We start from the raw sequence: 16,125 nt of genomic DNA on the forward strand, positions 1-16,125 counted from the left end.
GTGAGCTGAATGAATGTAGCAGAGTATATCCTATATCTTTGAATTAAGTTTCAAATAACACAACGAAGTCCATGACTGCCAAAATAGTAAAAGTATAATTTGTAAAATTAAAAGTGAGGAGTAGTAATGTACCATATTAATGCGCGTATGCTATTTTATAATGTTCCCATTTGTAGGGGATGCCTGAAATAAAAGTTCACCTGAACCAGTTAATTGTAGGGGTACATATTGTTAAAGTAGGAAGTAACCGTGGCTGTTATTACGAATATCACCCGTGTTTCAATTAATTGTATATTTTTAATTAATAGCATAAATATGTTATAACTTATAAGCAAATGAAGGACAGTATATAATTAATTGGTTAAAGAGAGTGATGATGAACCTTTAAGTAGTAGGATGTAGGTTTGTGAATGTTTCCTTGTAGACGACATTTCGTGTATGGTTCTGTAACCCGTCGTATAGTTCATTGACCATCACTATTTTCAGGCCATCGGGGTGAGTGACTCGTGACATTGCCATGTATAGCTGCCCATGGCTGAAGACCGGTTTTGGTAAGTATAGGCCCACTAATTCTAGGGATTGTCCCTGGCTCTTGTTAATCATCATCGCATAGCATGGTTTAACGGGAAACTGGATGCACTGCAGAACAAATGGCCATTTGGACTGTGTAGCGGTTAAGACTATTCTAGGTATTATGACCGTATTCCCTATATGCGAGCCAGTAATTATGCGGGCATGAATCACGAATTTCTGAAAGTCAGTAATTATAAGCCGGGTTCCGTTACACATGCCTGCGCTGGGGTACAAATTCCGTAACAACATTATAGGTTGACCGATCTTCAGTTTTAGCTTGTGCGGTGGGATGCCGGTGAAATTCAGTTTATTTAAAAACTCGACCGGATATGCCTGGTGTTGCTCCAGTGCATCTATTGATCCCTTGCATATTTCATCTGAGCTTTGGTATGTTATACTTTGAGATTGTAGTTTCTTGAACATGCGTTTATTAATCTGGTCTGCATCGTCATTTCGTGTAGTTAAAATTGCCCTTTCGCGTAAGTAGTCTTCATCTTGATGGTTTGCTATGAAATCTGGGAATATGGTGTCCACAATAGTGTCAATTGGGGAGGTATCTGATTCAACAATATATTCGTCGGTAATTTTTATCCATGTAGCCTCATCTTCCCTGTCTCGGGTAGACGCTGGGACGTTGCCATCTCCAATATCGAGCACCTACTTATTGAATAACCTTTTTCTTGTATCAATGGCATCGTCGGGAGCGTATTCGTTGACCCGCATAATTCGTGTTAGTGTATGTAGCTGACAATGATTCCACAGGTTAGAACGGTTAATGCATGCATGCACCACCTCTTGTCTTTTGCCCTTGGGGATGACCGGTAAGATCTGTCTAACATCACCTCCCAATAGAATCGGCATCCCGCCAAAGAGCCTGGTTCTGTTTGTTTCATCTTGAGCGCCTAAAATATCCCGCAAGGTTTTATCCAATGCTTCAAATGCATATTTTTGTATCATGGGAGCTTCGTCCCAAATTATTAACCGTGCTTGCTGAATGAGATCAGCCAGGTGTGTTTTTTGTTTTATACCGCAAGTGCTATTTTCCATGAGTTCTAATGGGATGACAAATCTACTGTGAGCAGTCCTGCCTCCTGGTAAAAGCAACGATGCGATTCCTGCGAATGTAAATTGTTAAAGTATGTGTTTTCATATAAAAGGGTAAACATGTATTCGACAATACAATGGTAACTGCATGGTTTAACGTTATCAGTATAATTATACATGGCTAATATAGTACATAATGTGACGACCCGGAAACTTCCGACCAAATTTAAACTTAATCTTTACATGATTTCGATACGATAAGCAAAGTCTGTAATGTTGAGTCTCAAAAACTTTGGAACAGTTTACATGAATTCATTTGACCTTCGACTGCTTCCGACGAATTCACGAACAATTGTTTTATATAAATATATAAATGTGTATATGTAAATATAAATATAAGTATATATATAATAAATTGAAAATATAGTTTAAACATTAGGATTGAATAAGCAAAATAAGATACAAAATATTTAAGTGTAATTCAAAATGAATTTATATATAAATATATATGATTTCGATGTGTAATTATTATATGATTATAAATAATAAATAATCAATGAAAGTTATTATAATTAAATATTACATAATTATAATATACTATTAACAAGTTAAAATATAGATATTATAGTAATAGTAATATTATTATTACTTTCATTACTAACATTAATGATTAATATTAGTTATATTATTAAAGATAATGTATAGATATGGAATTTAATACATGTAATTTGTTATCTTTACTAATAGCCTTATTATTATTATTTTCATTACTAGTATTAGAATAAATATTTATATAAATATCAGTGTTATTATTATTGAATATATATATATATATATATATATATATATATATATATATATATATATATATATATATATATATATATATATATATATATATATATATATATAGAAAATTTGATACAAATGATTTGTTATATAATTATTGTTACTATTAATATTATTATCATTACTTTTATAGATATTAAGAGTTGCATAATTAATATTATTATAACTAATAAGATTGTATTATCATTTTAATATGATTATTAATAAGTAAATTATTTAAAATTATCATTTTTTATATTAGTTATCAATTATTATATTAATTATATAATTATACTTGTTAAATATCAAAAATTAAAGAATCTAATATATATACATAAATAAATACAGATGTATAAAATAAATATATATAGATATATATATATATATATATATATATATCCTAATATATATACATATACGTTATATTATATAAATTTGTATATTAATAATAATAATATAATTAATTATTAATTAAATTAGAATTTTTATTATAATTAATAATTTATAATATCATACGTACCTGCATAGAATCAAAAAGCAGTTTCATATACCTATCATACTGTATCTAATTGGATTCTTGTCTCTAATCACGAATTCGATCAAGGAACGATCCAAAAATCTGGTAGCCATCGGTTTCAAACAAATATTATTTTAATTTTCTGCCTATTTATTTTTGTCGATCACTTTTGCTATAATTGAGTCCAATTCTGTTACTAAACAAAGCATAACGACTTTACACTACCAAATATCAACTATCATTAACCATATCAGCTTTTAATTAAACGAATTGCAACAGAAATAATGAAGAACACAGGTAAACTCTGTTTGAAGTTTAAATTTCTGAAAAGCTTGATTTTTAAACGCATTACAAAATCTAAAAGTGTAGTTTTGTTAGAAACCTTTTAGTCAAGTTACCTGTAAAGTTTCATGAATCAATTTTTCGATTTGATCTTGAATTCTTGAGTCAAAGTTCTTATTCAAAAAGTCAAAGAAATCGTTCATCAATAAATTCGAATTGGTTTCAAGGTTATGGGTTCAATAAAGGATACAGAAAGTTTCTAAATATGTTGGACTACCTAATTCGTGTTATAAGTTTTATCCAAAAACATCTTAAAATCAAAAACCTTTTTTTTTTGTTTTGTATTACGTGAACTGCAGTAGCAGTTCTTTTGATTTTTTTTCTCTTTTATTGATCAATTCAAATGTTAACAATGAATGTTCCAGGGTCAAATGCAAGTTTTAAGTAAATCTAATAAACTAATTGTTGAATTAGTTGGTTCTGTGTTCGATTGGAGTTGAGAGGAAGAGGGAAATAGAAACTGAAAACAATAAGTGTTATATACAGATGCAATCCGATTAATAACAGATAAAAAGGCTAGCTCAGATGGTTTGGAGTGTTTTCGGGTGGGCGTAAGGTCGCGGGTTCGAGTCCCGTCTCGAGCAGTTTATCTCTTTTTTAATGCTACAAAGGGTATAATCATTAACCTTTCATTATTATTATTATTATTATTATTATTATTATTATTATTATTATTATTATTATTATTATTATTATTATTATTATTATTATTATTATTATTATTATTATTATTATTATTGTTATTATTATTATTATGATTGTTATTAGTTGTTAATGTGTTAAGTATGATTATAATCCTTATTGTTATTAGTGTTATTATTGTTATTATTATTATTATCATAAAAATAATTATTATCAATATTGTCCTTACTAATATTATTATTATCTATGTATTTGTATTGTACTTAAGTATTAGTATTATTATTAAGATTGTAACTATGATTATTATTATTATTATTTTAATAAATATAATAAAGTTTAGGATTTGATTATTAAAAGTTAAGACTTGTAGCATTTAAAAATTTATAGTATTATGATTATTATTACCAGTATTATCATTAGTATTAGTAATATAAACATTGTTATTATCAATTATCAGTATCACGACTATTAGTATTATTATTATTGTCATAATATGTATTAGGTATTATATAGATATTAAAATCAGTGTCATAAATATCATTAACAGTAAAATTCATATTTTACAATTATAATTTTTATATTCATTATCATTATCATTATCATAATCATTAGAATAATTATTAACATTATTATCTTATTTAATAATAATAAGAACTATCATTATTATCATTCTTGCCATTTCTAACATTACTAAGAATACTACATTATATTTAACAAACAAACTATATAAAAATATATTCAATACAGATAACATAATGAAATTTATATTTTTCTATACAAAAAGGAATATATGAAACATATATATATATATATATATAATATTAATATAAAATGATATAACTAATAGAATTATAGATATATTTATTTAATTACAAATATGTATATTAATAAATACATCAATGATATAGGTTCGTGAATCTGAGGCCAACCCTGCATTGTTCAGTTGTGTAATGTCGTTATATGTATTTTTACTACAAAATACATTAGGTGAGTTTCATTTGATCCCTTTTACTCTTTACATTTTTGGGCTGAGAATACATGCAAATGCTTTATTAACTGTTTTACAATATTTATATGCTTGAGTTTCATTTGCTCCCTTTTACTCTTTATGTTTTTGGGCTGAGAATACATGCAAATGCTTTATTAACTATTTTAAAATATTTATATGCGTGAGTTTCATTTACCTTTTTACCCTTTATATTTTTGGGCTGAGAATACATGCGCAACTTTTATAACTGTTTTACGAAATAGACACAAGTATCGAAATTACGTTCTATGGTTGAATGATCGAAACTGAATATGCTCCTTTTTAGTCTGGTAATCTAAGAATTAGGGAACAGACACCCTAATTGACGCGAACACTAAAGATAGATCTATCGGGCCCAACAAGCCCCATCCAAAGTACCGGATGCTTTAGTACTTCGAAATTTATATCATGTCCGAAGGAGGATCCCGGGATGATGGGGATATTCTTATATACATATTGTGAATGTCGGTTACCAGGTGTTCAATCTATATGAATGATATTTTTGTCTCTATGCATGGGACGTATGTTTATGAGGAAATGGAAATATGATATCTTGTGGTCTATTAAAATTTTGAAATGATTATTTATGTTAAACTAATGAACTCACCAACCTTTTTGGTTGACACTTTAAAGCATGTTTATTCTCAGGTACGAAAGAAATCTTCCGCTGTGCATTTGTTCATTTTAGAGATATTACTTGGAGTCATTCATTACATATTTCAAAAGACGTTGCATTCGAGTCGTTGAATTCATCAAGATTATTATTTAGTCAATTATAGTTGAATATATTATGAGATGATTTGCATGTCATCAGTTTTCGATATAAAGCAAGTTTGTCTTTTAAAAACGAATGCAATGTTTGTAAAATGTAACATATAGAGGTCAAGTACCTCGCGATGTAACCAACTATTGTGAATCGTTTGTAATCGATATGGACTTTGTCCGGATGGATTAGGACGGGTCCTTTCAGTTGGTATCAGAGTGGTGGTCTTAGCGAACCATGTCTGCATTAGTGTGTCTAACTAATGAGTCGTTAGGATGCATTAGTGAGTCTGGACTTTGACCGTGTCTGCATGTCAAAAGTTTTGCTTATCATTTTGTGTCAAAAATTACCTGCTTATCATTCTTAGAGAATCACTTGCTTATCATTCTTAGTCTAGACACGTTTTACTGCATTGACTGCATGAATAGTGTATAGATAAAATTCATATCCTAGCGTACCTGCTACTTCATATCTTAGCATATCTGTTACTGTAACTTTGCCTGACAACTTTCGTAGATTCTTCAGTAATTTATGGGATTTTAGTATTATATATGCATATGAAAATTATGTATTGCAGGGTACTAATCTACATCCTATAATCCATTTCTTATCGAAAAATCTTTCATCTGATCGTACAAGATGAATCCTGCAACCAGTTCGAGTCCCTCAGATTCCGATAGCTATTCCGATAGTTATTCCGACAGCTATTCCGACATAGATGTTCACCTAATCTCTGAAAACAGTGTCATCGACATGAATCAACCAATCAGCTATTATCAAATCATCTGATGGGTTCGTAGTTGGCTTAATTAATGAAAACGCGCAGAAGGCAATCCCTTCCATTAACCGAATTCACCTCTTGACAATGAACCTGAAGCGTTTACCGGCGAACCTGTTCGAGACACCATTTTCAATCTCATTTCTAGGGTAACTCGACAAGATTATATTCTAACCACAATTCTGAATCTTATTCATCCGCTCGTTCCAACCGACAAACATCCTGGAGTAATAAGTCAACAAACTTCGCGCTCGAATAATCAATTAGGAGAATATGGTGCAAAATGTACCAGCTTCAGCAACAGCACCGAAACCAATAGTACCATCAATAACAGCATCAGTACCATCAACAATCCATGCTTCAATATCATCATCTGTACTTTGAGTATGATCTTTGTTCTACGTATCGTTCTACCTCATTTATCTTCGTTCGACATGGCTAATATGTAATCTCTAAAGTTTTAGAGATTATTTATTCTAGTTCCAACTGAAAAGCAAATGAGTTTAATATCATATTAACTCATTAAATCTATAAATACATCTGAAGAAAATATATATGTATATATGTTTTCATAAAGATTGTAGTTAAAAATTCTCTTGTACAAACTGTTAATGGTGAAAATATTTTAACGGGTAGGTAATACCCGAGGAATATTTAGATTTCACATTAATAAGTACACTGTACATTCTTTGAATCTAATTCAACAGTCATATACTATCCTACTTACATTCACCGATATACGAATCTGTTCACCAAAGAATAACTATTTTCATCCAAGTTCAATTTCATATTTGGATTTTGACCTATCAGAATCCAACAAGTGGCATAATGAAGAAATAATGGACACAATAAAAATTAATTAGAAACAGATTAATTAACAATATGAAATTCTATTAAGAATCCACGCTAACAAAATCCTAGCTAACTGTTCCTAGCTAACTGTTAATTCCGTATTACCATTTAATTATCGCAATTTATTTATCGCAGTTTATTTATCGCAATTTACATTATCGCAACTTTATTTATCGTTATTTAATTTCTGTTATTTACTTTACGCACTTTAATTATCGTCATTTAATTTCTGTTATTTATTTTACGCACTTTAAATATCGGGACACGTATACAAGGTTTTGACATATCATATCGACGCATCTATATATATTATTTGGAATCACCATAGACACTCTATATGCAGTAATGATCGAGTTCTCTATACAGGGTTGAGGTTGATTCTCAAATAATATATATACTTTGAGTTGTGATCGAGTCTGAGACATGTACACGGGTCACGATATTTATTAATTAATTCGAATATTATATTTTAAACTATATTTGAATTACTGGACTGTTACTGTGGACCATCGACGGTGGACTAATAACATTGGACAATTAAAATGAATTAAAATATTGATTATAACATATGAAACTAAACAATTCTTCAAGTTTGCCACTTGATTTCATCTTAAACCTCATTTGTATCTTGACGATTACAATCTGCGTTCAAACCTTTCATGATTCTTGAAAACACCTCAATCGGTAGGATGAATCAACCGCACTTCATTAAAGGAAGGAAAGATTTATGCATATAGTTATGCACCTGAAAACACTCGGAACCTGAGTAAACGTTTAACACGTAGCTGTGATAATTCCCTTAGCGTTAATATTACCGAAAATAACTTTGCATCTGCTGTTCGAGATAGTCAGCTTTGTCACAGCTCCTGCAAGACAACTTCGACCGTTCGTACGAAACATTCTTAATATAATGTTGATATATACGCGTGCTCTTTTATTGTTACCAGGGAACCTTTTATATTCCACCACATTACCATCAGCGTTTAATCATCTAAAAGCACAATCCTCCTGAAACCACCTCGAATTAATAACCGATGATTTAGATATCATTGCATTAAATGCAGAGGAAACAGAAAAATGGTAGATGGTCTAAACAACCAAAAGATTGATGATAAAGAAAGGAGTGTTAGGAACGCTCGATAGAAAAATGGGTATTGAAAAACAGATTGAGCTACCAATGAAGGAGACGAAGGACAAATACAAGGACCAAACCCTATATTCAAAGGATTCAGGTAATTCTGGATCCGTTGAAATCTTTAGAGATTATCTTGCTCCGAAGTCATGTTAAAATCTTGCGGAAAATCTTTCTCCATCAACCATCGAACTTAGAAATTCCAAAAGATCATCATCAATATCTTCGGTATTTCTGAGGATATTTTCATAAATATTCTCGTCCGAAATTATATACCTCTTCGTGCTTCCTGTATATCATTATATTGGAAACATTCAATAGAAAATTTAGTACCGAAAAGCAGATTATGCGGAATTATGAAGAAAGCCATAGACAAATTACAAAGAATAAGTTTGACTTCAAAGGATCCAAATGATTCAATGTCTGTTAAAGCCTTTAGTAAATATCTTGATCCTTACTCTGAACCCTTGCAGACAATAGTTTCTATCATCCTCTGATCTTAGATATTATGAGATAGTATCGTATCTTTCATTATAAATATCCTCTATATTTCTGAAGATATTTTCATAACTATTCTTATCTGAAATCATTAATCTCATCATGATATCAGTGTTACATCATACAGAAACTGTTAGTTTCTATATTCTGTAAACTTTCGAGCTTAAAATATGAATGTTATTGAAGTAATGTTAGGAACTGATGCATGAGTTAGTATAATATAATGACACTTGATCAACGTGATTATATTACAGTAAATCATGCTGAGTATCTAAATGGGACATGATGGTTCACAGATTATAACGTCATCATGTGCCATGTTACATAACTCTGTCATTCTGCTTAACTTATGAACAAATTAAGAAAACATATTCTTGATAGTTCTATTCTCCGTGATTATAATGAATTTGAAAATCAAATTATGCTGTCACGTTCCTTCCTGCTTAGAGCATTATAATCATTCAAAACTCCATACCTATGAATTCTGGACCGTTACTTGCGAAAAGTAAACAAATGCATGAAGCTCCGAAATAGAAAGGGGGTACAAATTGCAGCAATTAAGAGAGTGCATTAACTGTGGATGACAATAATTATAGGAGATAAAAGCAATAACATTGAAACATAAGGGAAGATATAAAACCAAATAACAACACAGAAGTTACAAACCGTGGATATTAATACGAATAGCAATATAAAGGCACGGTATAATTAAGCATAGTATTCCCCCAAGGCAATAGTAGAAGTAAACAGATTTTCTGGTGGAAAATTGAAAGGAAGGATGACAGTTACATAGATAGGAAAATATCAAGAATCAGAACTGGATGGAGCATTTCTATAATATTTTAGAAGTAGGAATAAAGGAAGAAAGTATAGGAATGGTGAGAGTAATGGAACGAAAGAAGTTCATTTATAGTAAAAATATCAGGTAAAGAAATCAAGGTAGATTTCCGCATTAATTATAGAGATCTTAATTTCTTTACTCGCCGAAGAATCAAATCTTTTAGATTTCGAAGATTTTCTTTAAATCCCCTGAATTCCGGAATTCAATCAAGACAACGTCAAAAGCTAAGACATACCTTATTTTCTAATTCAACCGTAACCACGTCAAAAGTTAGGACGAATCTTGATTTCTAAATTTCACTCTTTGGCGATAGCTTCATTCGTACTCTTCGAATAATCGAATTATTTTAACTATATTACTCAATGATGATAAAACTCTATTTATCAACTCATATTCGTCATGAAAATATTTTTATTGTTAGTCATGACCACCTCACTCAAATTTCGGGACGAAATTTATTTAACGGGTAGGTACTGTGACGACCCGGAAACTTCCGACCAAATTTAAACTTAATCTTTACATGATTTCGATACGATAAGCAAAGTCTGTAATGTTGAGTCTCAAAAACTTTGGAACAGTTTACATGAATTCATTTGACCTTCGACTGCTTCCGACGAATTCACGAACAATTGTTTTATATAAATATATAAATGTGTATATGTAAATATAAATATAAGTATATATATAATAAATTGAAAATATAGTTTAAACATTAGGATTGAATAAGCAAAATAAGATACAAAATATTTAAGTGTAATTCAAAATGAATTTATATATAAATATATATGATTTCGATGTGTAATTATTATATGATTATAAATAATAAATAATCAATGAAAGTTATTATAATTAAATATTACATAATTATAATATACTATTAACAAGTTAAAATATAGATATTATAGTAATAGTAATATTATTATTACTTTCATTACTAACATTAATGATTAATATTAGTTATATTATTAAAGATAATGTATAGATATGGAATTTAATACATGTAATTTGTTATCTTTACTAATAGCCTTATTATTATTATTATTATTTTCATTACTAGTATTAGAATAAATATTTATATAAATATCAGTGTTATAATTATTGAATATATATATATATATATATATATATATATATATATATATATATATATATATATATATATATATATATATATATATATATATATATATATATATATATATATATAGAAAATTTGATACAAATGATTTGTTATATAATTATTGTTACTATTAATATTATTATCATTACTTTTATAGATATTAAGAGTTGCATAATTAATATTATTATAACTAATAAGATTGTATTATCATTTTAATATGATTATTAATAAGTAAATTATTTAAAATTATCATTTTTTATATTAGTTATCAATTATTATATTAATTATATAATTATACTTGTTAAATATCAAAAATTAAAGAATCTAATATATATACATAAATAAATACAGATGTATAAAATAAATATATATAGATATATATATATATCCTAATATATATACATATACGTTATATTATATAAATTTGTATATTAATAATAATAATATAATTAATTATTAATTAAATTAGAATTTTTATTAGAATTAATAATTTATAATATCATACGTACCTGCATAGAATCAAAAAGCAGTTTCATATACCTATCATACTGTATCTAATTGGATTCTTGTCTCTAATCACGAATTCGATCAAGGAACTATCCAAAAATCTGGTAGCCATCGGTTTCAAACAAATATTATTTTAATTTTCTGCCTATTTATTTTTGTCGATCACTTTTGCTATAATTGAGTCCAATTCTGTTACTAAACAAAGCATAACGACTTTACACTACCAAATATCAACTATCATTAACCATATCAGCTTTTATTTAAACGAATTGCAACAGAAATAATGAAGAACACAGGTAAACTCTGTTTGAAGTTTAAATTTCTGAAAAGCTTGATTTTTAAACGCATTACAAAATCTAAAAGTGTAGTTTTGTTAGAAACCTTTTAGTCAAGTTACCTGTAAAGTTTCATGAATCAATTTTTCGATTTGATCTTGAATTCTTGAGTCAAAGTTCTTATTCAAAAAGTCAAAGAAATCGTTCATCAATAAATTTGAATTGGTTTCAAGGTTATGGGTTCAATAAAGGATACAGAAAGTTTCTAAATATGTTGGACTACCTAATTCGTGTTATAAGTTTTATCCAAAAACATCTTAAAATCAAAAACCATTTTTGTTTTGTTTTGTATTACGTGAACTGCAGTAGCAGTTCTTTTGATTTTTTTTTCTCTCTTTTATTGATCAATTCAAATGTTAACAATGAATGTTCCAGGGTCAAATGCAAGTTTTAAGTAAATCTAATAAACTAATTGTTGAATTAGTTGGTTCTGTGTTCGATTGGAGTTGAGAGGAAGAGGGAAATAGAAACTGAAAACAATAAGTGTTATATACAGATGCAATCCGATTAATAACAGATAAAAAGGCTAGCTCAGATGGTTTGGAGTGTTTTCGAGTGGGCGTAAGGTCGCGGGTTCGAGTCCCGTCTCGAGCAGTTTATCTCTTTTTTAATGCTACAAAGGGTATAATCATTAACCTTTCATTATTATTATTATTATTATTATTATTATTATTATTATTATTATTATTATTATTATTATTATTATTATTATTATTATTATTATTATTATTATTATTATTATTATTGTTATTATTATTATTATGATTGTTATTAGTTGTTAATGTGTTAAGTATGATTATAATCCTTATTGTTATTAGTGTTATTATTGTTATTATTATTATTATCATAAAAATAATTATTATCAATATCGTCCTTACTAATATTATTATTATCTATGTATTTGTATTGTACTTAAGTATTAGTATTATTATTAAGATTGTAACTATGATTATTATTATTATTATTTTAATAAATATAATAAAGTTTAGGATTTGATTATTAAAAGTTAAGACTTGTAGCATTTAAAAATTTATAGTATTATGATTATTATTATTATAGTATTATCATTAGTATTAGTAATATAAACATTGTTATTATCAATTATCAGTATCACGACTATTAGTATTATTATTATTGTCATAATATGTATTAGGTATTATATAGATATTAAAATCAGTGTCATAAATATCATTAACAGTAAAATTCATATTTTACAATTATAATTTTTATATTCATTATCATTATCATTATCATAATCATTAGAATAATTATTAACATTATTATCTCATTTAATAATAATAAGAACTATCATTATTATCATTCTTGCCATTTCTAACATTACTAAGAATACTACATTATATTTAACAAACAAACTATATAAAAATATATTCAATACAGATAACATAATGAAATTTATATTTTTCTATACAAAAAGGAATATATGAAACATATATATATATATATATATATATATATATATATATATATATATATATATATATATATATATATATAATATTAATATAAAATGATATAACTAATAGAATTATAGATATATTTATTTAATTACAAATATGTATATTAATAAATACATCAATGATATAGGTTCGTGAATCTGAGGCCAACCCTGCATTGTTCAGTTGTGTAATGTCGTTATATGTATTTTTACTACAAAATACATTAGGTGAGTTTCATTTGATCCCTTTTACTCTTTACATTTTTGGGCTGAGAATACATGCAAATGCTTTATTAACTGTTTTACAATATTTATATGCTTGAGTTTCATTTGCTCCCTTTTACTCTTTACGTTTTTGGGCTGAGAATACATGCAAATGCTTTATTAACTGTTTCAAAATATTTATATGCGTGAGTTTCATTTACCTTTTTACCCTTTATATTTTTGGGCTGAGAATACATGCGCAACTTTTATAACTGTTTTACGAAATAGACACAAGTAATCGAAATTACGTTCAATGGTTGAATGATCGAAACTGAATATGCTCCTTTTTAGTCTGGTAATCTAAGAATTAGGGAACAGACACCCTAATTGACGCAAACTCTAAAGATAGATCTATCGGGCCCAACAAGCCCCATCCAAAGTACCGGATGCTTTAGTACTTCGAAATTTATATCATGTCCGAAGGAGGATCCCGAAATGATGGGGATATTCTTATATACATATTGTGAATGTCGGTTACCAGGTGTTCAATCCATATGAATGATATTTTTGTCTCTATGCATGGGACGTATGTTTATGAGGAAATGGAAATATGAAATCTTGTGGTCTATTAAAATTTTGAAATGATTATTTATGTTAAACTAATAAACTCACCAACCTTTTTGGTTGACACTTTAAAGCATGTTTATTCTCAGGTACGAAAGAAATCTTCCGCTGTGCATTTGCTCATTTTAAAGATATTACTTGGAGTCATTCATTACATATTTCAAAAGACGTTGCATTCGAGTTGTTGAATTCATCAAGATTATTATTTAGTCAATTATAGTTGAATATATTATGAGATGATTTGCATGTCATCAGTTTTCGATATAAAGCAAGTTTGTCTTTTAAAAACGAATGCAATGTTTGTAAAATGTAACATATAGAGGTCAAGTACCTCGCGATGTAACCAACTATTGTGAATCGTTTGTAATCGATATGGACTTTGTCCGGATGGATTAGGACGGGTCCTTTCACATAAGGGGGTAACAAATGTCTAATGTGATAGTAAATAAACGGCTAAGTGTAAACACAAACCTTATAATTATAAACTGGGGGTAAACAGTACCAAAATAGTAGGCGCTAGACATTTATGTATAATGAATGACTGTTTTTTAATTATTAATTGTAGTAAATATTGAGGTACATATCCTGCACAGCTGCTTTTTTTTAAAAAAAATGGGCGTACCTGATGATGCTACCGCAAGGACGATCATCTTTTCTGATCTCAGCTTGGTCAATATGGTGTTGTACACAAACGTTTTTCCTGTACCACCAGGGCCATATAGGAAAAAAAGCCCGCCCTTCTTTTGTGTGACTGCTGCAATAACCTTCTCATAAATGGCTAGTTGTTCTGGGGTGAGAGAGTTGTGAAGCGTGGTGTGTAAGATTCTCATTTCCTGCAGGTTGTAGTTTAATTCCTCTCGAATTAGTCGATTGTCCATATGCGTTAGTAGAGATTGGTCAGGTTGGGGTAAATTCGGGTAATCCGCTAGACTTTTACCATTTTTATTCAAGATAGCTTCTATTTCGACCAAGCAATAGTTTTTAATCTGAGTCTCAGTCAGGATTAAGTCCGGGTAGTTGTACAGTTTTCGCCTCTTGCGAAGAATGTCATCAGATAAGGCCTCCCAATGTTGTTCCCAAAGTTTGAGAGGTTTACTGACGTTGCAAAAAAGCAAAATTGTGACGAACAAATCGCGAAGCTGTGAACCAGAAGCCCATAATGTTGCCTCGTCTATCGCTTCCGTCCACTTCTTATCATCATTTATGAGACCGTATTCAAAGCAAGCATCTTTGAACGTGGGATGTAATATGCCATTGACTGAACGGATATCTTCAAATGATTGGGGACCTTTCACTATATTTAACAACATACGGAGATAATAACGCTCGCCCGATGCAGGGTTTGAGTACACAATCCGTCCAATGCATCGCCGTTGTTTTCGAGGGGTCCACTCTTTTGCGTCCTGGTTCCATACATAGTGAATAGGGATTTTAGCATATGTAAACTATCGGGCATTCTCGTCTAGCTTGTTCAGTTCAAACCATTGAGTGAACATTGTCTCCTTTATGCTTTCTCTATGTAGAAGCGCGGGGAGGTTAGCTGAATCATGTACGGTAATAGCTTGTTGATTTGGTAAATGATATGACAGCTTTATCACGGATGGCTGAGAAAAGTGGATGTCGAACGAAAACATTCTCCAAACAGCCTCACATGGAGACAGGTAACGACAATCCAAATAATTTTTTATTTCGTCTACTTCAACAATCTTTTCTACTGAGGAGTTTTCTATCTGAGTTAAATTTTCCTGTATAACAATTGTTGCTCGGTCAGGGCCTTTGTTTAAGTATTTAAATAAATACTTGATAGCCCGAGATCTATTGCACCATTCTACATTTATGTGTGCGTTGTATTTTAGTAGGAGGTATCTATTGTAAGGGACAACAAAGCTGTTGTCAAGTGTAGTTTTGGCTTTAGTAACCGTTTCACCATTTTTCCTTCGGCGGTAGTTTGCGTATCCATCCTCATCTATTGTTGTCTCTACGCAATACGGTTTAGGGAAATGTTTTGAACATTTTCTTTCAATAATGCAGGGTGCATCCAT

The 16,125-nt window shown here is 29.2% G+C and overlaps 1 protein-coding gene across 1 annotated transcript; it reads right to left on the reverse strand.

Annotated features, from left to right (window-relative positions):
• Positions 1-384: 384 nt before the first annotated feature.
• On the reverse strand, positions 385-16,125 carry LOC139901174 (uncharacterized). The gene is made up of 4 exons (XM_071883907.1): positions 15,637-16,125; positions 14,706-15,486; positions 1,366-1,688; positions 385-1,230 (listed from the first exon to the last, which is right to left on the reverse strand). The coding sequence occupies exons 1-4, from the start codon at positions 16,123-16,125 to the stop codon at positions 385-387; spliced, it is 2,439 nt and encodes an 812-aa protein (XP_071740008.1).

The sequence above is a fragment of the Rutidosis leptorrhynchoides genome, chromosome 3 (genome assembly GCF_046630445.1).
Source record: "Rutidosis leptorrhynchoides isolate AG116_Rl617_1_P2 chromosome 3, CSIRO_AGI_Rlap_v1, whole genome shotgun sequence".
In the NCBI taxonomy this organism is placed as follows: domain Eukaryota; kingdom Viridiplantae; phylum Streptophyta; class Magnoliopsida; order Asterales; family Asteraceae; genus Rutidosis; species Rutidosis leptorrhynchoides.

Coding starts and splice junctions, on each gene's coding strand:
- LOC139901174 (XM_071883907.1), bottom strand. CDS start 16,125: ATGGATGCACCCTGCATTATTGAAAGAAAATGTTCAAAACATTTCCCT. Junction 1,689..14,705: donor CCTTGCGGTAGCATCATCAG/GTACGCCCATTT, acceptor TTACATTCGCAG/GAATCGCATCGTTGCTTTTA. Junction 1,231..1,365: donor CCAAGGGCAAAAGACAAGAG/GTGGTGCATGCA, acceptor TTCAATAAGTAG/GTGCTCGATATTGGAGATGG.